Raw genomic sequence first — 25,695 nt, 5'->3', positions numbered from 1 at the left:
GTATGTATTTCCGCCTTTTGAAGATTTTTCGATTTTTGAGTGGTTATATCTTTCTTACGTTGAAAGATATTTTGACCAATTTTTTTGCATTTTGTAGAGACTCATTAGGACTACTATTCTGCGAAAAAAATTGAAATTTGAGGCAATAGATTTTGAGGGGTGGGGCTCGAAAGTGGGGGGAGGTCAAATCTTGTCCACTCGATAACTCGAGCGAAAATGAATATTTTGAGCTGACATTTTTATAGGTGGTAGTTCTCCCTAGGACTGGTTTGGTATTGAATTTGAGCTAAATCGGCCGAGCCGTTTAAGAATGGCGAGCTTTGAAAGTTTTAGGCGTGCGCGGCATGAGGGGAGCCGACCGGAGCAGGGCCGCACAGTGGGTCGGGGGAGAAAGATTTTGGACAAGCTGATCGTCGCACAGTGGGTCAGGGGAGAGAAGTTTTTGGACAAACTTTTCGTCGCACAGTGGGTCAGGGGAAGGAAGATTCTGGACAAATTGTTCGTCGCACAGTGGGTCAGGTTAAATGATCTGTTCTTGAACAAAATCTCACCATTTAACCGTCACAACCTTTAGCAGCGCGTTCGCTGGCAACGTACTGTGCTGCTCTTATGCCTCAAGAAATTAATTCATTCCCTTACAGATTGATCCCTCCCCCCCTTCGGAAAATACACTCTTCCCGCGGTGGACGCGCGGGTCGCTTAAGAAGACAGAACAACTGGAATGGACACTCAAACTAAAAAGCGCGCGCGAAGCGCGCGTCTACAATAAGCGCGCGAAGCGCGCGTCCTGGGGGGGCTTGGGGGGGCGAGGCCCCCCCAAAAAACCGGCGCGGAGCGAAGCGGAGCGCCGGTTTTTTTTTTCTTTACGTAATATAATTTTTCTTTGACTATTTCTTTTTTATTTATTTACTTCATTTTAATTTTTTTCCTTTGTTTCTTTACTTAATATTATTTTTCTTTGATTATTTATTCTTTATTTCTTCCCTGTATTTTACCGTTACTTACTTTATTTTATTTCTTGCAATTTTTTATTTTTTTACTTTAATTAAGTCACTTCATTTTAATTTTTATACTTCATTAAATATCTCTTCGTTGTTATTTATAACTGCATTTTATTTATCCATTTTCTCTTTTTTCTTTTCATGTCGAGAATCAATTCAAAAACCTCAAACTAGGATTATTTTTATGATTGGCTAAAGTGCTTCTAGCATTGGACAAATAAGCCCAGGCTACTTACTTGAACAAGTGAGATTATGTAAAATAAAAAATTAAAAAATTACTCCTCTAAAGTACTGAAGCCTTGACATGGTTTTAAATATAGTGCATGCCTAGCCTACTGGTAAACCTGGGATGTTTAGCTTAACGACAGCATATAATTGACAAGAAAGACATTGTTAAAAGAGTAGTAACAATTGATAAATTTCTGTCATTTCCTTGGAATTTTGAATGTAGAAAAAAATTGATTTTGAAAACTATTATTAGTACCAGGGGCCTTTGGCCGCTACACTGCCGACAACCAATGCGGAAGAAAACAACATACGTAAAAAGTCGTAGAACAACAGTGTTCAAGTTATGTCAAGTTATGTCGGAGATTAATGGATTCAAATACCTTCAATGTTTTATTTTTGATCAATGATTTTAAAAGAATACACACTGTTATTCTAATGAGTTTCCGCAAATTTTCCTGAGTGATTTAAAATAGATAAAAGAAAATTTGACTTAAAACGCATAATATCCGAAATCTAAGCTCAGATTCGGCTTCCTCGTGAAAAATCGATACAATTTTATGTATCATATGTCACCATATCATGAAGGAAAGAGATTGACGTTGGCGTGTAGATTCTAACATATCAGTCCGACGTGGCAACATGGGTGATTCGGAGTGGGTCAGCTGATGAGTAAGAAGAAGTTTGTTTTCTCGGGAACGGACGAACCAAATGCTTGACGCCGGCGCCTGGCGGCGTATAGCTCAAACGTTTGAATTCTGTGCCTTCTTCCGCCTACCGGCCGGCTTTGATAGAATCTTTACGCCTACAATTACCCTCTTTTCTTTATGCTATGGTAACATAAGATACATGAAATAGCATCGATTTTTCACGAGGAAGCCGAATCTGAGCTTACACCGAAAAAAAAAAAGGAAGTTAAATTAACATTCTGAATGTAAAAAAAGTGTGCGAGAACTTATAAATGCTGAATTACCCGCCACAGCACTTAATTTTACATCTTGGCATTGCTGAAGTAACTGCTGTGGCAGGTATTTTAGCATTTTGTAAGTTCTCGCACACTTTTTTTACATCCAGAATGTTAAATTAACTTCAATTTTTTTTCGGTGTAGATTTTTGGTATGATGCGCTTCAAGTTGAATTTTCTGAATTTGAAAATTTAAGACGGCGGACGTAGCCTAAATAATGATACATCGGCTCCCATTCCATCGATCAAATTTGAATTTTTAGTCTAATTTTGAAAATTCGAAAAATCAAGGTGGCGGGCGTGGCCTAAATCGCTATCTCGGTTCCTGCTCGTCGGATTTTCGTAAAACTTGGTGCCAAGGGGAGGGGGGGAGGAAAGAAATTTTCAAACACTGCAATCGATATGTCGCAGGCAAATAGTAAAATTAGGCATTTTGTCAAATGCCTAGGCAAATAATCAAATACTAGGGGGTTACGCCCCCTGACCGCTACGCGGCCCAACCCCCTGGAGGCGCTCCGCGCCATCAATGGGCCGCTTCGCGGCCCTATTTTCACCTTCTTTCAGTGTTAGTTTTATTTTTCCCCTCAAAAATTACGATATGAGGTATACTTTACTTTTAGAATGAAATAATTTTTGGTTTTGATGAATATTTTAGTTCGTTTTAATCCGTTTTTTTTAAATCAGTGAAAAATTTAACATCGACCGAGTTTCTGAATTGTTGTAATAAATGCCCTTATCATTAAAACCGAGCAGAGTCAAGAATAATTAATTGCGCAAAGTCATATAGTTTTGCGGCGACTTGACCGTTGCTCCGACCACTGGACGAGGTAGAATCGAAGCTAAACGGCTCCAGCACCCAGAAGTATCGCATTGGCCTCGGAGCCCGTAATAACGGACGGTATATTTATGAAGCCCGCAACTTTTTGCAATCCACTGTTCCGTTTAGCGGTTAAATACGTCCAGATGAGAGACAGTGCATTTTAGAGACTTCGCACATACAGTTTAAGCAACATAATCGAGCAAGGCAAGAGTTAAATTTGGATGTAAACGCTATGCTTTATCTTGTGGTCGATGGGCTACTGGCTGAGCAAAAAAAATCAAATAAAATTCGTCTAATACTTTCAAAGACCTACGAGCGGGTCAAAACGAGACAATAATACGAACAGACTTTTCAAGGCTCAATCCTCGAGTTTTTGTACTAAGTCCAGGCAAAAAAGAGACAGAAATACGGGCGACCCTTTCGCGTTCTTAATTCGAGTGAATAGGATTGTATACAATCCGACAGCGGTACGAGCGAGGCGACAAATTAAAATTAGCATTCTTCATTCCCCCGCATGTTTTTCAGGTTATTATTCCTTTGGAAATTGTTATGGAAATAACAAACAATTAGCGCGGTAATAAATAAAAATTCAACAAGTGGCCGCTCGGCTCGGCGCGCGGTCTTGCTAATTAAGCGATTGAAGCGGCGACAATTCCATCGCTCACGATTCTCCAGTCCGACTTGCGATGTCTCGCAAGAGGCGACCGAGTCATTTCCAGCCCTTGTGCCCAAAATCGCATTGGAGCCTCCATTGACAACAGCTACAGACCAATCATGCTGATGAATCACTCACAATCAGTTTTTATGGTTCTTCACGTCACTCCCGCCCCCTTCAACGCCATTAGGGAATTCTCTCAAACTCAGGGCTCAGGACACGTTACATTTAAATGCCTCTGCATTTACATTGTTTTTTAAATCTCTCTCAGCAGCTCTCTAGAACTTTGGAGAACTATTTGATCATGTACGGAAATAGGGAGGGGGGGGTGGAGGGGCCCGGCTCCTCCAACAATTCTGCTCGGTCCCCTCGAAGAAATTTCAGTGACTCAAGCTATTAATTAGTTTTCAGGTAAAAGGCATAGGGAATGTAATAAATATGAGCTTAATCCTAACATGATCGATCAAAGATGTCTGAGGATGAAAATTTCTCTCAAAGACAGCAAAATGTCTGTCATCTGTAATATTTAAATCCATTTAATTTGGCATTGAGAATGACTGAAAATTGCTCTCGAAGTATATCAATCGCTAGTCCAAAATTTTACATTATATACTTAACTACATGTTTTATTTTTGTATGAACTCAGACAACTTTACCACAGTTTCGATATGGTCACGTTCCAATGGTCAAAAACTTTCCGCGGGAGGCCTCCCCCGGATCCCCCCCCCCCCCCCCAGAAAATTCGTAGTTCCGCCTATGGATTTGATAGTCAAATGGTCAATTGTGATCATTTGCGCTGTCATCAACCATTGAGGTATCTCTCATTTCTGGCCAAGAAAATTTAAAAAGTACTTCGTTCGAAATATGCTATGGTGTGTCAAATTAACATTAACACAACTTAACAGCTTGAAAAGAAAAAGGAAAAAAAGTTTAGGGCGCACGTTTGAAAATTGATATTTTGGCGGGAGTTGTGTCGTGTCAGGGAATTTTATTTTGACGACTACCCCTAGAAATCTCAAGCCAGGTCACTTTGACCCCGAATATTTCTTCTTGTAAATTACGCACGGCGGATGAGGATAAGAGGCGAGAAAGCGTCAGTTTGTTGCCAAAATAGTGAAAACTAAAAAAAAAAAAAAAAAAAAAAAAAAAAAAAAAAAAAAAAAAAAAATCATCTTCAAAAACGTAGATTTAACCACAGGTAATACTTCGAAAACAAGCAAAATCAATGTGTTTAATGACAGGTCAATTTGACCCGACTTGGGATCTTGCACCTTAAAAAGGTCTTAGGCATCTAAGGGCTTAAATACGTTTTCAACATGGAAATTGATTTTCATATCGATGAGTATAGACAGATCCAAGTGTTACTCTCCGCTTTTGTGATTAGGTACTCGGAGGCGATGGGGGATTCTCGCTGTCCTACAGGGATTCTAGTTGTCAGAACAAGGATTCTAGTTTTGCAAATATTCACTAGACATTCTTTCGACCCATCAGAAACATTTTCCCTACAAATATCTCACGCCTTTAAACCAAGCGGATTGGACTGGCTCCTTTCTGTTGAATTTCATCCGACTAATCGCATTATGATTTTGTCACCTTCCAGCCGCAGTATCACAAGTGCCTTGCGACGTCTCAAAATTTCCGCCGCCATTTTATTTTTTTTAGAAATCTATACTATAAGCTCCGAGACCTCCTAATTTTCATTTCTGGCAACGCTTTGTTCCAGCGTTCCACCGAGCCGCTTTTCATGATTTTTGCGGCTATCGACAGACAATTGTCTCTAAATGAGTCCGCTCTATTCAGGTTTCAAAAATATGACTCAGGTTTTTTTTATACGTAGTAAGTTGCGAATTCTCCCATTTAAACAATGTACATTTTTATTTTTTATCATAGTTCTACTGGGCCGATTGCCATAATTCTTGCGGTTATCGACAGGCAATAGTCCCGAAATGAGCCCGCCTAATGAGATTTTGAAAATAGGATGCTGGTTTTTTATAGAAGAGAAAATTTAAGGTGATTAAATTTGACCGTTTAAATTTCATTTTTTTGAACTTTGCCCAAAATTGGGGACTTGTGAACGCAATGTTGAGCTAATTTTGAACTTCCGGGGATAATGTTGAGGCAAAGTTAAATTAGAAAAAATCAGTTTGAAATTAAGTTTAAAATTAGTTAGAAGTGATTTCTGCGGTTTTCACTTAGAAGAGCATACAATTTGGTAATTTTCCCCGTTTCAATTTTTTCTCTGCGATAATTTAAACCGGAGTTATGATTTTCTGAAAATAGGTCAAATTTTACCTTTAAACCATCATAACTCGGTCAAAAATTTAGATATTGATCTGCGGTTTGCACCAAAATTCTTAGTTCTTAATGTTCCCATTATTTGGAAAAAAAGTTGGGAGCCCCCTCACCCCCCGTACGGGAGGGGCAAAAATTTTGACCCTCCTAAAGGGTGGTCCCCTTCGAGATAGAAACATTCCAAAGTTTCGTTTTTCTATTTCTAACCGTTCAAAAGTTACCAGGGGGAGTTGCGGACTTTTGGGACACCCTGTATAAGATTAACAGTTATCTTCATAGTAAAAATACCCACTTTTTTCTTAGGATATAATTGTTCAACGAAGCTGTCGGAACACAGAATTTCCTATGTGCTGCTGATAAAATGTAGTGAAATTCTTGGACAGCTTCGTTGAACAATTTCTCTGTAAAACATAAATTGCCGGCGGAAATTTTTAAACATGACATGGCGCTTGTGATATACTTTGGCCGGAAGGTCGTAACGATTTATTGACAGTTCCCAATAAAGTCAATTTGCTCAATAATTTGATTGAAGAATTCCAGGGAATTTACGTAGTATTTGTTTGTATTCATTAGGTATTTATTGTTGATTTCGAGAGACGAGTTTGTTGTGGGCATGATTGTTTTTCTTGCTTTCTGCTCACGCAGACTTGAGCACCATTACGTGACAGCAAGGATGTCTACCGCGGAACAAATGCCACTCGGACCAACCCCAGGACCCGAGAAGAGAATTGGAACACAGCTTTTTTCCATAGAAATGTTTTTTACTTAGAGAAGAATGTGCTTGGCCTATAGGGTGGAAGTAGAATTTTAGCTCGCTTTTCAATGGAAAACAGCATGAATTACAATCGGAATTTCAGGCAAAAATCAAGACAATAATTTCTCGAGTCACTGTAAAACGTTAAAACTGCCTCATTTTTTTCTACAGCGCAAAAAATGGATTTATTTTGACAATAAAACATCTCTTTTTTCTTTCATTTTTTTTTTCTTACAGGAATTGTTCAAAAGCTCTTTTTGTAATTTTTTTAGGAATTCGGCAAGGAAAAGTTAGTGAACATGCCAGTCTTCATAATTTGTGAAAATTGTCCGATTTTAATCTTTGAAGAGTATTCGCGGTAATCGGAAAGTTAGTGAAAATGTTCTACAAATAAGTGCTGGGTTAAACTTTGAGTGGAGAAAAATAAGTTTCCGCGCCTTTAGATAGTGACGGAAGATCGTCTGACATTGGTTAAGCAAGGAAAGCAAATGTAGGAATCAAGATGGCGGACCCATTGTTGCAGTCCAAAGTGCGTGGACTTATTTAGCGTAACGTCTACTCCTCATGTGCTTAAGACTAATACTTGTCTTGAAAAGAATTTCATTTGCTGGTGTTTGCAAAAAAAGGAGTGTTACTCATGATCACATAATTTTCCAAAAAGAAGAAACTTGGATAAATGAAGTGGAGGAGTGGAATTTAAAGATTCACAGGGGAAAAGAGTTTCTATATGTATAGTGAAACCATTACATTGGGTCACAAACCTCACGCTGGGTTTCAGCTGGTGATTAGGGTCTGAAAAAAATTGTGATGATCAAAATCTTAGAGTTAGCACCAGCACAACTTCTGCTCGGAACCATCTTTATCTAGATCTTTTCATTGTAGTGAATCAAATGTCAAGCTCCTCTATTCACGCGAGGTTTCCGCGCGGAGGGACTCGGAGGAAAAGAAATCATTTATGGAATGTATTTTGCGACACAAATCTATTAAATAACAGATAAAAAAAAGGTATTTTGCATGCCCATTTAGAATAGGTTTGGGATCAAATCAGACGAAAATGAGGTTCCAGCGCTTTCAGATACAGAACGTCAGGATGTGGGATACGCTTTTAACGCGCTATTCATTTCACTCTCGAGTCCGGCTTTTCTGGCTGAATCAACTCAAACTTGAGCTCAGATCAATCGGCAGAGTCCAATTTACAACTACTCCTGCGCCACGCCGCGCTGCGCCGCACTTATGACTCCGCTGAAACCTAAAAGGCACAAAAAAATCCCTCGCATGATCCGCCAGACGAACAACAACTGTCCTCGCTTCTCACCCTCTTTTCCCGGTCAGAGGCCATTAGTGCGTGCTTGAACATGAACATTAACATAAACAACTACATTGAACTCTCAAAGTTCTGCCAATGATAGGGTGTTCTAATCAAGTCGCGACAGGCCTCAAGATTTTTTGGCACTTACCACTCCAGACAATAAAGCTACTGGCGAGATACGCCCGAAAACGGGCTATCAATGAAATGCAACTTAGTTTCTAAGAACAATGAAGATGTACACATACATATGGACGTATTTCTGTCAAACGGAACTAAGCGCCGTAGGGGGAGGAAGGTAGAGGGGGCTTAGATTGGCGGCGGAATCGAGCGTCGGACCGACTCCGTCCTATAATCGCAATGCTTTTCCATGGCGCTTATTTCCGTTTGACAGAACGCGCTATCCGGCATTTTAAATTCCTCAAAAGGAACTCCAATTGTCGCTTACTTCCGTTTGACAGAAATACGTCCATATTTGCATGGAATCCGCTTTCATACAACGCTCTCTGGCGCTCTGCGGCACCCAGCCGCCAAGGTCTCCTATCCTCCCCAAGCCCTTGAAGAAGAACTCTCGGGGGAATAATAGAGATGTATGTATGTATTAGTTGCGTTTACAGCGCATTAAGGCGCTTTGTGACGTCTAACCGCCACAAAAATCCGTCAAGATAGAGAATAAAGATAACTTGAAAAATATCTGATCAAAACAAAAATTCTACTTTTGAAGCTCTCCAAAAACACAATATTGGCCCAAAGCGCCCACATTTCCACGTAATACTGCAAAATTTGTCTCTCAGTTAGACTAGCTGGCTTGCCGACCCGAACCCTTCTTGGAACTTTGAAATGAGGATAATGTCTGTCTGACGACATTTAGGAGCATAAAAGAAGAGACTCAAGACTGTCTGTCCTGGCGATATACAAGAAATTAAAAAATGTCAAGGGACTTTGTAAGTATTGGTAATAGTTATTCGTAGGTTTTTTTTCTCCTTCTCATTCTACAAATGCGCCGGGAAGACGTTTTTGAAGGAACACTTCTCATCCCTATAGTGCATTTACCTGCGAGACAATCAAAGATGGCTTTTATCAAATTTTCCTTAGGCTTAGTCTTCATTGAGCTGCTTCATTCTCTTGAATATCAGTGGCGAGGCAACGAATTTTTAAGGTTTATGTTTCAGTTGGGAGAGGGGGCAGCTAGAAAGCCCGAAGCCCGTCTCTCTCTATTCAATGAACGGATGCTGAGAGATGAGAGTGCGTTTGAAAGTTTCATTCTATTCGCGTTGGTGGATAGAGGAAATCCTTCAAGTATGTCACCGCTAAGTTGAAACATCCCGTATTACGAGACTAATCCAAAACAGTATGGGGCGGAGAAGGGGGAGTGGGGCTCCGAGAGGCGGTTTTTTTGCGACAGTTGGGCTGTATCAGTTAGGCAGGAGGCGGGAAATTCGTGAAGAGAAAGGAATTACGAGTGGAAATGAAAACAAGAATGAAATAAGAGTTCATGAATTAAACAAGAAGCTCAACGGATAGAAAACACTTTGGATATGAGGGCTGCGGCCGCAAGAGCGGGAGGGATGGGGCGTGGGGAGGGGGGGTTGGAGAAAAACAAAAGCTCACGACCACTGCCGATTGGTTTTGCTTCGCGGTTGAGAGGAGTGGGGGAGGGGGGTTGGAGGAAGACAGGTGACGTAAAGGCGGCAGAGGAAAAATGCGCCTGGCATGGCGGCTGGGAGCTGAGAGAATGTGGAGTAACAGAGGGAAAGATTAGATTTTTAACGAGACCAAAAGAGTGAATATGAAAGGCCTCTGTTGCCGCTGCATTATTGGCATTGTTTGCGGCACTCGGCTAGAAAAAGCACTCGGAGAACTGAGGTAACATTCAAATATGGAAGAATTGCTGATTGTGCAAAAAAAAAAACAAAAAAAAAGAACAAAAACCAACAACAATAACGTAGCCTCATAAACCAACCGTATGTAGGCACGAGGAAGAACCCTGGAGATTCGAACACCCAGTTCTCACCTCCTCATTTGAGAAATCTTCCAAAATTAGATAATAGCACTAGATTTTTCGCTAAAAAAAAACAGTCCCTCCAAACCTTGGTTAATCGTGCACCTTGATCAATGTTTTATTTATCTATTTTCCGATTTAGTAGATAATTAATCAAATTTATTGTTTTATTTATTCTTTTCGACAGAATATTTCTTTATCACAAAGACTTAGTAAGATTACAGTATGCAATCAAGATCTAAAATGTCTAACTTATTTTAGAAACAGAAAACGTGTCATTAATTTCCCTATACAAGGAGAAAAAAACTTCGTGCGTGGGACCCGAAGTTTAGGTCATATGGATCTCTGAAGTTTTCGGATTGAGCATCTGAACACTTTAGTTCCAGCTGCTAAGGTTTGGATCACACATCTGAAACTTCAGTTCTTACATCTGAAGTACTTCGGTTTTTATATCCGAATAACTTCGGTTCTCACATCCGAAAAACTTCGGTTCTCACATCTGAAGTACTTCAGATGTAAGAACTGGAGTTTCAGATGTGTGATCCGAACCTCGACAGTTAGACCTAAAGTATTCAGATACTCAATCCGAAAACTTCAGAGATCCATATAACCTAAACTTCGGGTCCCTCGCACGAGGTTTTTCTCTCCGTGTAAAGATAGGTGTTAATATGTATAAGCCAGGCATTACAGTCCACTATTGAAAAAGGAAGTCCATTTAGTTTAGACATTATTTGGGATGCGTTAAGTAGGAAGGAACCAAGCCACATCAGCTATTGCCAAATTTAGTTTGGCAATTCAATTGTTTATGTGCAAACGGTAAAGCGGATTTTTCCGCAAATTTCAGTGAATTTTCTGTGTAGTACGAAGTGGATTCCTCAAAATGTTCTAAAAAACACGCAAAAACGTTCTTTTACGAAATACTAAATTGCTCGGTTAAATTTGGCAATAGCTGATGTGACTTAAGTTCCCTCCTGCTAAACGTGGTCTAATAAAGACATTAATAACTCACGACCAAAGAGTTAAGCATCTGGTTAAGCAACCCTAACATAATTTGTGAAAATTCGCCGGACAAAGCTCTGACCTCAACATTCATCAGTTGTCATTACGTGTATTTTATTTTATTTTTTGCTCAATAAGTAGCTGCTCTATCATTATTAGGCGAGAATGGCGTTGACCACCAAAGGTAACTTTTGCCTCATCTGATAACATTGCTTGGACTGTTAAAAATACATTGTCACCACTTCCAATGGATGAGGAAAATTGTATCATGGACTAATTTTGAACAACCTAGAAGATTATGGCCGCACACAACGCGGCACGTGCCGCTTCGCTAATGCCAACACCTGGACGCAACTATTCCAACTCTTAGGATGTCCGTGCAGCCTATTTACATAATTGAAGGCGCGCTGACTTCCGTAATGCTAGTCGTTTTCAAGATCGCATTTCAGTTCATTGGCAGCCAGCTCAATTGGCTTCATTGGCCATCAGCTCATCGAGCGTTTATTTCCTCTTCATTTTTATTTACTTACTAGGGGGCTATGCCCCCTGGCCGCTACGTGGCCCAACCCCCAGAGGGCGCTTCGCCCTCTCTTAGGCCCGCTTCAACAGAAGAACGATCAAAAAAAGAAAATATTTTCATACCCGACTCTCATTTGTCCAATCTCCCTCTGGCCGGGAACGATTGGACCAATAAGAATCAAATAAGAAAACCGTCATTTATTTCCAACTTCAGGCCAAGACTGAAACGAAACGGATAGCGTTTCGTTACTTTTGGACAGTCTGTAGTAAAGGAGCATACCTTCGATTTACTTACCTTCACCTACTAACAGACCAAGATTCACAATTTCCCGTTCAGTTCAATTTTCCGCAACATTTGAAGTTCACGCCAATGAAAAATGGCGGGAATTTCAAATTTTGCCCCCTTTCTAAGGTCCCAGGTATACTCAATTATAAAAAAATCTGGGTTACAATTCCACACTCTAATTACAGCGGGCTCATCTAGGGACTGTCACCTGTCAATAACTGCAAAAATTATGGAAACCGGCCTGGTAGAACGTTCAAACGAACTATGACAAAAAATAAAAATTTACATTATTTAAATGGGAGAATTTGCAACCTAACCGCGTAATGTAAAAAAACCTGGGTCATATTTTCAAAAACGGAATAGAGCGGGCTCATTTAGAGACATTTGCCCGTCGATAGCCGCAAAAATCAAGAAAATCGGCCCGGTAGAACGCTGGAACTAAGCGTTACCAGATATGCAAATTTAGGAGGTCTTAGAGCTTATATATATGATTTTTTTGTCCGACCAGACATAATGCTCACATCGAAATTCACCAGCAATCATTAGGTTTTGTTTGCTTTTTTGCTCAAGCAGTTACTCATCAATCATCATCGGTCGAAAAATAGCGTTTATCTCCAAATTTAACGTTTGTCTCACTCGATTACACTGCTTATATTTTTAGGGCGGGATCTCGGAACTTTATTGTCTCCGTTGAGGGTGGAGGACCGATGTAGATAAAACCCATTTGTGGGTCCCACCTAATTTGCTTTAAAAGAGTTAAGAAAAATGAAGAAATTAGGTGGGAATTGCTGGAAGACGCTTCTAGTGGAGCACAAACGTTCTCATTAGGGCGTCAAGGAGGCGACGGGGGGGCCCGGGGGAGGATGAGTGTTATCTCTGAAGAGGGGCCTGTTTCTTAACAAGGCTCAAAGGACGCGCAACGGAGGTGGCGATAAGGCGAATTGGCAACGGACGCGGACGCCGCATGGATCCACGGGTGATTACACGCGGCAGCCGGGACGTCCGCAGTAGGATTTACCCAACGTTCTTCCACGAGTCACCCAGATAAAATTGGCCGCGGCTTGTATAAATATTTCCGTGTCAATAAATAAGATCCTGCCCCCTTCCACCAAGCCTCCTCCTCGCCCTCTCCCACCCCACCCCACCCCCTCCCCCGCTGCGACAAAAATACCGGCGGGGAGACCCATGCAGAGACCGCGCTAACAGCATCGATTTGTTGCTTGAGGATGAGGAATGACGATTGAGAACGGGTCGTTTACGCCGGACAAGGCATCGGAACTTGCAGTTTTGTCAAAATTAATATAATGGCCACTTTCCGGCTTAACACCCCCCCCCCCCCGACGCTTCGCGCCTCTAATGAGAAATGTATTTTTTTAAAATCCTACGATTTGTTAATGTCACAGGCAAATGCTTAAATCAGTCATTTTATGAAAAGGCTAGGCAGATGGTCAAGTTTTAAAAATGTATCAAGTCTCGTAGGATCTTAAAGAGACCTCTCGAATTTTCAATATTTTGAAAGTGAGAATTCATCAAATTACAAAATGTCGTTGTACTTATTTTCCTTATCAAAATGCTCTTCATGTACTTTTAAGTATCAAAATGTGTAAAACTCTGCAATTTAAATATGCTGCATCTTTTAGAGTGAGCTAGTGTTCATCCCTGAGCTAGAAATTATTACAGCAATTATAGAATTTTTTAAAAATAATTCCTATCTACGAAGGTAATGAATACGAAGTATAGATAAATATTTTGTCAAAAATTAGCAGCAGGGTCAGAATTTCTATCTGAGTATGAAGATTTGACACTTTGCCTATACCTACTGTTAAAAATTTTTGAGTGAAAGTCTGCGCCAGCATTTGTAGAGCGCCGAAAATCCCGAGTGATATCAATGCGGAACGGGATCCGTATTCATCATGGAATGGCTAACACTGTTACTATGAAGGAGCGGATTTACTTCTTTGCGGAGTGACTGACGCTTAGGTAAAAGAGCGGTAATTCCACATCGTACTCATATCATCCGAATTTGTGGGCGCTGTATTGACTCCGGTACCTAATTTTACTCCTAGATTTTTAACAGTATAGACATTTGAGAAAAAATGCGATTTGATTAATTGTCAAGGTCAAACGATGCGCTGTTAATATTTGAAGTCAGCGAAATGACGTCATATCAGTCCGCCATATTTAATCATCCGCTTAGCGATGACGTAAAATTGTTAGTGAACAAAAGCCCCCATCTTGTCAGCGGAATTAGTAAGCGACTCAGTGGGTCTCGGACCTTCGCTTCTCACTGCTTACCAGTTTCGCTGACAAGATGGCGGCTTTTGTTTCCAAAATGACAGGTCATTGGCTATAACTCCGAAAAACGTTCACTTCGTTAACAATACACTTTCGCTTGGCTCAGCGAAGCATCGGATAACTCATCGTTCGTAATGTAGACTTTAACAACGCGTCCATAGCAGGGCCAGATTTACCTACTTGCCGCCCATGGGCCGCCTGTATTTTGCCGCCCCTTCTCATTCGAATTGAAACTTTAATAAAAACCGTCAAGTGAACGTGCCGGAGGAAGAGGAGTGCATAAGACGCGTTTACCTACACGTGTTGGATACATTTTTTGCGAAAGCCCTGTCAACACTACTAGCAAAATTTCACGGAACTTGACGAAAGTTATGTTCCGTAAACCTATCTTTGTGTGGACAAGATCCTCCATTTATAAGAAATGAACTAAAAAACTATGAGAGAACAAACATAAATGTAGTTAAATAATTTTAACTACTACCGCTGCGCCGCGCTGATCGCACTGTGTTTGGCGCAATGCGTGAAGTATTCCTGCAGTCTTGTAGGCGCTATGCGTTTCACGCCAACCGCTCCTGACCGCGTGACCGCACTGTGTTTGGCGCAATGGGTGAAGTATTCATGCAGTCTTGTAGGCGCTAATATGTGTTACATGCTGACCGCCGCGCCGAGGGCTTGTCCTCTTCATCTCAAGTCCTCGTCATCATTCCTCTCTGCGCTGAGCTCCAGGCGAAATTGCGTGTTTAGTTCCTCTCTTAACTCGACTAATTAAAGATGCTGTCTCTTGTATCACCGAAAAAGGACAAAATTAGAAATTACTATACTCTCAGGAAAAAGAGATTTTGCTTCCTTTTCTTATCGATAATTTTTTATTCTGAATCCGATTTTTTTTATACCTACATTTAGAAAAATTGCAAAATTTGCCGCCATGGGCCGCGGCCCATTTGGCCACCCCCTTAATCCGGCCCTGGTCCATAGAATAAATGTGAAACGGATTGCATTTTGCAAAAAGGAACCAAGAGCATTCCAGTGTCGCTAAGATTGTGCAACTGTCTTTACCTTGCAAATATGAACTGATGGTCCAAACAAGTTTTGCCCATACCCACTCCCAATAAATTGTGAATTCAAGAGGAAAATTAGCTTTGTACATTTAATTTTTGGGAGGATTTGAGTAATTTCATCGGGAGGAATGTGAGTTGCAGAATGCTAGGAATAGAGTCCCTTCTTAGAGAGAGTTAAGACAACGCAGCTCATGGATCTCACAAACGGGAATAAAGATGACACAAATCGGACGTTTTTTGTAATCTTTGATCAACCCATTCCCGAATTCCTATCTCCGTTCCCTCTCTCATTCCATTTGTTCCTTGCCGCACTCCCAATGTCCCGGTCCATTCCAGATTATAATCTTTGCTATCGGTGAAAGTATAATCTTTATTCCCGTTTGTGACACTGTGAAGGCCTAAAAATCGGGAACCGATCAGAGATGGATTCACATTGTCTTTACTCTCAGTATAAAGGGACTGTCGTCTAGGAAGATTGGAATGCTCTTGGTTCCTTTTTGGGGCGTGGAATGGGAATGATGTGTACTCACCGACGACGGAGAGATGCATGGAGGTGCCGATAGGTGGTGTGGTGGAGACCTGGCACTCGTAGACACCGGAGTCGTTGCGCTGCGAGTAGAGGATCTTGAGCGTCCAGTCCTCGGTGTGCGGCGAGTAAACGGCCGAGAAGCGCTGGTCGCTCGTGTACGTGTAGCGCCCCACCGTGAGCAAGTGAATGTCCCTGTGCCGCACCCAGGACACCTGCAACATCAAACGACCCAACGGCCCGTTGTCAATTTCCCGCCGATTTATCGCCGCCAAGCCCCGACCCCGACTCCAACCATTAAAGTTTCTTCCGGGGATTTTTCCAACCCCCCTCTCCCCCCTCCCTCTTCCTCATCCTACGTGCAGTATTGCCCCCTTTATCGCTCTACCGTATTAAACGTTAAACTTTTCCGCCGTAATTTCGCTCCGGTCATTTCGTCCCTCCTTTCTCCGCGGGTAGATCCCTTTTCTTGCGCCTTTGACGTTAAGATCTATTTATTACTTTTCCTTGCACTTTCCTGACTTTTATTCTTGTTGGGGGGCTTAGAGGCCTGCCCTCTTACTGATTACTCCCCTAGTTCCGCTCATGTTTCTACGGCGTCGCAATGACCCGAGTGCGAAACCACGTACCTCCACTGCGGAGTTTTAAAAATTCCGTTTCTATTATATTTTTTTCAAGAGGATCAAGTCAACTTTATTTCTTGAGATTTTTATAGAATTTTCTTTCATCAAAGATAAAAAATCGAGGTTTTTGAGAAATTACGTTGAGTTTTCAAGGAAAAGATAAGGTACCATGATAATAAAAACTTGATTCGTCCACAAATGTATCAACAGACAAATAAAATGGAAAAAAATGCGTCAATGAGACTACTTAATTTAGCTTAACCCGAAATTAAACCATGATAAAATCCTTTAATCCGTCAGTTAAGTTAGTGAATAGAATGCCTTGTCAATTAAATGGTATTTTTTTTGGAATATATCTTGCCAACAATAGTATTTTTAGGGGAAAGGGCATTAAGTATGACAGAAAGTCCACACCGCGACGATGCAAACGGATAAGCGTGAATTTGCACTTTGGCCGTCAGTGGCGAGGCGTGAATGATCGATTATCGATACCCGTCTGAGCCGTGGTAATGAATCGATTATTAGGGTGTTCGCTGCAAACACCCTAATAATCATTTCCTTTTTTATAGGTTTAAATGGTAGATCAATCGATATATCGCAAAGCACGCCACGCCACTGTTAGCCATCGATATGACCCACGTAAGCTCCCAAGTGGGAATATTTATCTTTTTCGAACGTTTTAAGGTATTTTTTGACTGGCTGTTTGACCCATTTTCCGTTAGGGTCTACAGCTATCTTTGGACTTTTTATTTATTGTCCTTGGATTTCAGGGCGTTAGGCACATCCATGCTCTAGGCAGTTCCAATTTTCAGAGATTAGGGGCGAAGAGAGTCTGCTTCAGCAGATACGCTTCTGTTCCATGAAAATTTGTGGCAACAACCGGACTGTTGAGTTCTGTTAAAAATAACGAGAAAGTTTAAAGAAGAAAAAAACGCAAATTAACCGGAGAGTTTATCTTGCTCTCCCCATTACAAGTAACTTTGTATCGCTCAGTGGGCAGAAGGAATTAGAAATCTGTTCTGTGTGAAGCCGTAATACTAAAATGTGGAATGCAACTATTCGACCTTCACGGTAACCCGCGGTGGTATCTAACGAAAGTGAAGGCATTTTGTGTGGCCGCGTTGCGTGTCCAATACTATTGTAAATATAAGTCTGCAACGTCTACTCAATTCACAATAGTTCTGTCACACTAGTGAACTATTTGTTGCTTTTTAAGGTGTATCGACCGCGATTTATGTACTTGAAATATTCACTCAGGTTCATCAAATGACCAATTTTCTACTCATTCTGTTCATGCATTTGTTTCTTTGTAGGTTTTTCTATTTTGACCGGCGACACAAGGTAGTTTGGCAACTAAAAAAACAAAAACATTACAATACATCATGTATCTGTGCATAATATTATCAGACTTGTATATTTCTGGCCCTCTAGACTATACTTCTAAAAATTTACTTACTTGCTACAACAGATCAACGGTGAAACTGCAGAAATTTTATAAAGAGAATAACACTAAAAGTCATTCCTTGAAAACGTTTCTGAGTGTTTCTCAGCTGACTGACAAACTCAGCAAACTGACGAATTTCGATAGATGATCTTGATAATTTAAAATAAATTTGAATTCACCATCGGGCTGCGACTGCAAATCAATCAAATCTAGTTAACAGCGACTATTTACGTGGGGAAAAATTATAGGTTTTACAACAATGCCCCTTTTCATGACGTTCTTCTTTACCTGATAGGTTTCACTAAAGGCTAAAAAAATTTAACTTGGGCTTGAGTAATGTTTTTATAACGGACATTCAGTTCGTGCATCATAAATAGCCGTTTGTTTTTGTTTTGATAATTTGACTTGATTTAATTATTGTGACTTTCACACTTTACCTGCGAGCCGCCCCGTATTCTATAAAATAACTAGTTAAAGTGTGCAACCCACGAAAATTTTACACTTTAATTGGTCGTCTCAGTTAATGCATACTTTAACTAGTTAATGTACACATTAACGGATTACATATTTTAACGCTAACAAATACATGGCTTTGTATCATTGAATGGTCAGCAAGACGGAGGAAGGTTTGGAGAAATCTGTACCAAGTGGAGTGCGAACTGATAAAGAAATGTAGAATTCTATTTAGCTCTCTATTCAGGAACTATTCAGCCTTCAAAGTGACCCCCGGTAATGTCCCACAAGATTGAAGGCGTTTTGTGCGGCCGAGTTGCATGCCCAATATACCGTAAATTCGCCAGTCCAGTCTGCTTATGCTTAATTTACAACTTTTCTGTCGCCCGACTGAACAGCTCGTTTCTTCCTGAGAGACATGCATCGTATATAAGTAGATTTTCAATAGATGGAACACAAGACAGAGACCTCTGCTCTGGAAGTCAGTAGAAGCTTTTTCCATCACGCTCCGCTGATGAGTCGGAGATTTTAATTAATTTTTCATTCATTATTTTTCGAAACTTGGCCGAAGTTGCGCGCTTGCGGTTGCGTTTATTCATCAGAGTTGGAGCCGACCAACTTTTCCCCGCATCAACAAAATAAACAGCCCGCCTCGCTCTGTCGGGCTCATCATACGCGGAAACATCAATTGCTATTAGGAAGGGGGTGAGGTGGTGGGAGGGGGGCATCGCGCGCCTTGTTCGGCTGCATCGAGCATTGTTTCAAGTGATGACGTAGAGACCGAGAGCCTGACGCCTTAAAAATCTAGTTCACTATTTTAATTCAAAATGTGCCGTTCTGCACTTGCTAGTCAGTTTGTTTATGTTACGCTTGAATATCCACGGCCGAGTATAGAAAACGAATTTGTTTGCATAGTTTGAAACGGAGTCTACGTTCTCCTCAGAGACAGATAAAGAGTCCCCTTATTTGTTGGCAATAGACGGCTGATTATTGAAATGGATAGACCAAGTGATAGAAAAAAATGACAATAGCGATCCTATTTGGTGAAACTGAGTGTTTGCAATGGACTTAGAGTCAGGCGGGCTGACCATAAAGCCAAGCTGGCCGCTTTTGGTAAACTGAATTGACCCCGTTGCTCAGCCCGAATCTTCATAGCCACCATGAAAGTTGGAAGCCTGATGCTGCTCTTGAGGAAAAGTTGTGAATGAGGAGGTAAAAAATCCGCAGTTGTCGGAATACTCTTAGGATCTCTACTTGTTTCCATCAATACTTTAGAAAGATGATATGCCTTTCAAATAGTTTCAGACCAAAATTTGACTGATATGGGAACGTGTGAAAATGCTGCATTAAGCATTTGAATATTGATTTGGAAAGAATAACTCACTCAGAGCGTAGTGGTCACGTGGTGGAATAAAATTTCCGCCGTAAATTGCGTTTTGGCCATTTTTTTTCTAGAATCAATTATTTTTATTTTACTTTCCTCCTTTTTGAAAAGGTTATGCCGAGATGCTACTTATTCACCTTGCTTCGTTTATCATCCTGGTATTTTTCATGTTTAACTAAATAAAAAAGTCGGTCAATCATCCCTCTTCGATCAATCAATCTGTCTTTTCTCTTTCCCCTCCTCGGGGCTTTTATCCGTCAGTTGCCGGTGTTTTTTCAATTCTTCATTTTGAGCTTCCATTTTGCGCTACTTGCATACTTTTTCTCTTCCGTATGCCAATGGAATGCCTAGGTGTTCTTACGAGGAATAGGGGTATGTAGCGAGTTAGGCAAACGTTTAGTACACAGAAATCAACTATATTTTCAGATTTATTAGTATTGAATTTGTTTTTTGCTGATGAATTTCTCTAAGCTTATATTAAGCATTTTTTTTTTTTTTTTTTTTTTTTTTTATCTTCAAAAATTTCCTCAATTTGACTTGTAAAGTTAAACGTTTATGTACCCTTCACAATATCGATTTAAAGCTAGCAAAATAAGTAATATCATCAGCGTCATAAGATCTTAGAGGAACCATTAGTAATATTTGATTATTTCATGTTAAAAACAAATTTGTAAAGACTAAAGCGGTTCAGGAATGTGTATGTAAATTTGTTCAATTGTAAATTTACAGGGGGAAAAAAAAATAAGGAAGGCAAAGGGGCGCCTTAATTCAGAATCTACAATTTTTGATAACGGCCAATGTAGCGTAAAACACCATCTTGGTTCCTTTAGATTTTTACAAAACTCGGTGTCGGTGGTTGCTTTTTGACGGGGACTGTCCTTGGCATGGGAAAGAAACTTCTCGGCATAAAAAATTTAGGATCTCAACATTTGTTTCAAATGAAGTTGAATCTTTATTTTAACCCGAAATATCATTTTAGGCTCTTTAACACTAAAATATGAAAATTACTTATCATTTTGCATGGGATATATGCAGTGTCAACAGTACTCAAAGTCAACACATTAAGAATCTCTTCTCCGTAGATCGCGGTCGGACGAACACAAAACGCCTTCAAATGCGTGCGATACTGTGCAACACACCGGAGTTCAAATAGTTGTATTCTTAGGTTAGAACCCAAGTCGAGTACAATGCTCTATCTACCAAATAACGAATGTCAACTTTTTAACTCCTGCACTTCAAGTCACCTCACACATTTTAAGTTTATTATTGCCCGCGACAAATATTTAACTTTAATTGGTTTGAAAAGGAATTATTATTATTATGATTAATGTGGCCAACGAAAGAGGCTTGCCCAAAGGAAAACTGGATCTAAAGTTTTTTAACTCGTGCACGTACCGTGGGGTATTCTTTGACAGGAAACTTTCAGGAATTTTTGGTTTCAATTCCAACAAGATGTCGAATGTGGTCCATTATGCTATCTTGAGATGCTTTTTCGAAAATAGCCTTTACATTGCGACCAATAGTTAGGATGAAAGTGAGGAATCAGTAAAAAAAAAAATGTTACTGCATTTAGTTCATCCTTTTTTTCATTTTAAAGATACTTAATATAAAATTAGCGCAATATGTATTGACGGCTCGGCAGAAAATATGATTGATCCTTTTCTGTTTAATATTTTTTCCTTAAGACCTTGTCCACACGAGCGCAGTTTGGGTAAATGTGTTCCACGAACTAAGGGTCCCACGGGATGTTATACGTGAGTTTAACAAGTTCCTGGAACAAGTTCACCGAGGTTTCGCGAACTAAGCTCGTGTGGACAAGGCTTTAGTATTTCGATTGTTGGAACGAAGAAGCAATTCTTTTTACGAGGAAGCTCTAGTGTCAATGCATCTCGAATAATTCGTCGTTCCTTTGACTTAAGGGCGTATCCTGATTTGGACGTATTTATGCTAGAAAGAACTATGTCACAAGCAATCCCTATGCACATATTTCCTTAGCATAAACGTCCGTTTATGCATGAGCCCCACAAAGCATGGATTTCAATAATATAAAACAGGGCTCACGGGAAAATTGAGATGAATCTGTATCACACTAACAAAATACTTCATCAAAATATCAAGGTCAGGTGTTGCGATTGGCTTATTCGATGACTCGGACCAATCACAGCACTTGGCCTTGACATTTTGATGGAGTATTTTGATAGTGTGACACAGGCGATACGCCCTCACGTTAGAAAAGTGACGAATTGCGATACATAAATATGTTGAAAACTGAGCAGTTTTAGGAGAGTGGGAGGAGGGGAAAAATTTCAAAATCGAGAATCACGGTTTTTTGGCGTTTCTTGGCCTCCGGAATACATCCACGGAAAAAATTAATTGCTTATTCACAATTTTGTATTTAAAAAAAGTGACTGCAATATTTTAATGTAGATTTTACGACAAAAAAATGCTTCTTTAACAACAAAAAAATGCTACTCTAAACACCCTTGTGGGTAAATTGGACCGAGTTTAACAGAAAGGAACCAAGCCACATCAGCGATTGCCAAGGTTAACTGGGCAATTAAATTTTTTACGAGAGAACGGTTGTTCGGATTTCTTTGAAAATTTTAAGGAATTTGCTTCGCACCACGGAGAATTTTCACTGAGATTTGCACGAAAATCCACACAACCGTTTTCATGTAAAAAATTAAATTGCCCAATTAAATTTGGCAATAGCTGATGTGGCTTGGTTCCTTTCTGTTTAACGCGGTCCAATTAGCTTTCCACTATTGTAGAATATACATTTGAAACATTGCAGTCACCCCTTTTAACAATTGAATTTTTAAATGAGCAATCCATTTTTTGCGTGTCCTCAAAAGTTTCGTGAAATTTCACGCGAGTAATTAAATGAAATTTTCCACGGCTGGGTACAAGTTGCCGTTGGGAGGGATCTTGGTGGATGCGTCGTTATGCGAGACGGAGACGGCTCCTACATCGAGTTGCCAAGCGCGAATCACTCCCGGATCTCGGATCTCGGATCCCGGATCCCGGAGCTCCGACTTCTCCTTTCTTTCGAGTCTCGGCGAGTAATCTCCCGTTTAATCCGTTACATTTGTCTGCCACTCTCCGCCGCCGCGCCGCCTTTTCTTCCACCCCGCCACGGCTGCCAACCTAGAGAAATCCTCGCGGAAAAATTCCCAAGGACCTCAATGATGATAGTCAGGTTGGCAACGGGCCCCTCGATTCGTGTTCCGGACTCGGGCTCCGGCCACCAGCACCAGCCCCGGGCGCGGCTCTGACGTTGCCAATTTATTCCCGCATATTTATCATCATCATGAACATTTGGAAACTAATCTAGGATATTCGTCAATTTTTGAGCATCAAGGAAGCCGGTATAGAACGTATATTCGGTACATGACATTATTCGGAATAAAAAACCGGTTAAAGCACCAACATTTTTTAATAGTTCTCTGGATATCTGGAAAGTTGGCAATTTTACCTTCCCTTCTCCCCTTCGTTGGGAATTTTCCGGTTTTACTGATTTTATTTATGTCACCGGGAACACGGTAAAATTATTGGATGTTTTCAGCATAAAAGTGTCTAGATTCCAAAAACCAAAACTATTAAAATATTCTAGATTTGTTTCTATTTCGACGTTTATTTGTTCAGGTATATAGTTGACATATAGGTGATACATGAGTGAAACCATGCATGTGTTTTCTGCTATAATGAACGACAAATTATGGAGAATTTCGGGCTTCAATGCGCATATTTGAGGCATTTAAAGATGGTTACATTTCGAAATTGTACGATTCCCCAGCGCACGGAGGAGGTCAATTTGTAAGGTGTTGCCCTAGGCTTATAAGCGGAACGCGATACTTTTCGTAGGGGGGCTAGAAAAGCATCTTATCAGGGGGAGCCTGAAGAGGAGCACAAAAAGACACTCCCCTGAGGAGGATCTGCGGGACTCACCCAGCTTTAAAAAATGCTTCAGGGGATTTCCCTAGCTTTAAAGGGATGGGCTTTTGAGGGGCGATATCTTCGTTAATATTGGACATGGAAGCCCAGAATTAAATATTTATTATTTTTTGCGGATTTACGTGCTCACGCAAGCGATTCTATTTAGATTATGGAAATCGCGTTCACTCTCACATTACTGGCCAATCAAGAGCTCATTTCAAAGTGTCGATAAATTACTGATGGCAGACCAAGCTAACTTGATTTTTAAAACCCTTCCGTGCTATCTCAGCAGGGAAATCCAAGTTGGCGTAGTAAAATGGCATCGAGGCAGGGTTAAACGGCTTCAGTTTCGTCTTCTTAAGCCGCCTCATTACGTCGTTGCTCTGACGTAAGAGCGTTTCTCAATTTCCTTGTGAGCCCTGTTCTCCGTATGGCTCCGTGCTTTCCGCGTCTTATGTCCATATAGAGATAGGTCCTTACGTTAGAGCAGCGAGGATCATTTGAGCCTGCCTAGCCGAGCTAGCCCCCCCCCCCCTCTTTCCCTCTCCCTTGAGACCCCTCTGCCCTTCGCGACTGAGCCCTGTTTTTCTGCGCATTCAAAATCGCTGCCTCACAAACAACCACTTTAGTTTTCATAGTTTAATTAATTTCATCCCCTCGGAGTACATGCTCCGTCGCTGGCCGCGCCCGCGCCCGCGCTCGCCTTTCCTCCGATAAACACCCGAGTTGAGGGCCTTCATCCATGTTTATGCGTCCTTTTACTCGCTATCCAATGTCCGCGACGTGCTTCCTAGAGCGGCTCACAATTCCGCTTCCTATTTTAGATTGTTAATTCCGACGCTAATCCCAATTTTCTTCTGCTTTACATTCGTAAGTCTAGCCACGAGACTGTCTCGAACGCTTGCTCCAGTTTAAAACAGTGTCGCATTTCTTTCACATAAAAACGGCCAACCGTTTCATGATCACGACTAGTTCATCCATAATTGGACGTATTCCTGTCAAACGGAACAATGTGCATTATAACGTGAGCCCTGTTATGCATATATTCTGATGGGTCTCAGGGCTCATGTCTTAATGCACATAGTTCCGTTTGGTATTTAAATACGTTCAATTCGTCGATCTCCTCACGAAAGAATGCAATTACACTTTAATGTTACCTAATTCCCCCTCAAAAATTGTATTATTACTTGCGACATTTTTGCGAAAATTTTCCGGATATTTCTTCTAATACCATGGAAAAATCAGGAAAATTTTGGATGAAAATTGCACTGGCACATCCTTGTGAAACATTAAATTGACTGAGTCAATTTTTCAACCTTTTAGTTGAGTTACGTTCCTTCGTTCGAAAAACGATGAATTACCTACTAGAAAGTGCCCCTTTTGTCGTTATGGAGTTCAACCATTACAGGCACTTTGCGCCCTTTAAGGACGTTTCGTGGCTGTGGAAGTCATAATCATATATTTTACGATAGCGGACTTGAAGATTTGCGCATAATTTGCAAGTTCATAAGTTTGTTTTCAAAAACTAAGGGTCAATTTCATATTAATGCCCAGACCTGCCACAGTGCCACATCTCATCTCGGGCCCTGGTACCAGTTTTAAGGTCCGGGCCCCAAGCACGGAGGGGGGGGTCCGAGGGGCATCCCCCGAGAAATTTTAGAATTCATACGGACGCAATTTGAAGCTTCCATAAATAATTTTTCCATCAATTTCTGCGGAATAATTATGTTTTTTTTTTTCTACTTTCAGCACAAAATACTTGCGAATTGTTGCATTCGAAACATCTGGAAAATTTTTATTTTTTTTTTGGCGGGAGGGCATATGATACTATTTTCAGTTCTAAGAGGGCCAGGCCCCCCTGGACTCCCCCTGCGTTTGTTTATGGCAAGGGAGTTGAGCCATGAGCCTTTGAAGTCGAGGATGCCCAGACTGGAGACTCTTAGCATCTGACGACGGAAGAAAATGAAACACAGTTACAAAAAATATCCCTCTGTACTGAAAATCTTGAAAATAGATAGAAATATTCCAAGAAGTATAGTTCTTTGAAAATTTAAGAAGAATTCTACAGTGTCCCAGCGTGTTTCTGAAAATCTATTCACCTTTTGCGAAATTTTTAGGGTAAATTTTTCACTTTTTCTTACGAAACAAGGGTT

At 40.7% G+C, this 25,695-nt stretch overlaps 1 protein-coding gene across 1 annotated transcript in view; it reads right to left on the bottom strand.

Moving 5' to 3' along the window:
- The window catches only part of LOC109033900 (neurotrimin), a 482,189-nt gene that overhangs the window by 123,204 nt on the left and 333,290 nt on the right, over window positions 1-25,695 (bottom strand). Inside the window, exon 3 of the mRNA XM_072301375.1 lies at window positions 15,707-15,917. Coding sequence (XP_072157476.1) covers window positions 15,707-15,917 — 211 coding nt within the window. The remainder of the gene's footprint in view (window positions 1-15,706; window positions 15,918-25,695) is intronic.

The sequence above is a fragment of the Bemisia tabaci genome, chromosome 6 (genome assembly GCF_918797505.1).
Source record: "Bemisia tabaci chromosome 6, PGI_BMITA_v3".
NCBI classification, from domain to species: domain Eukaryota; kingdom Metazoa; phylum Arthropoda; class Insecta; order Hemiptera; family Aleyrodidae; genus Bemisia; species Bemisia tabaci.
Note: the sequence above shows the minus strand (reverse complement) of the source record. Positions and strands in the feature narration are given on the sequence as shown.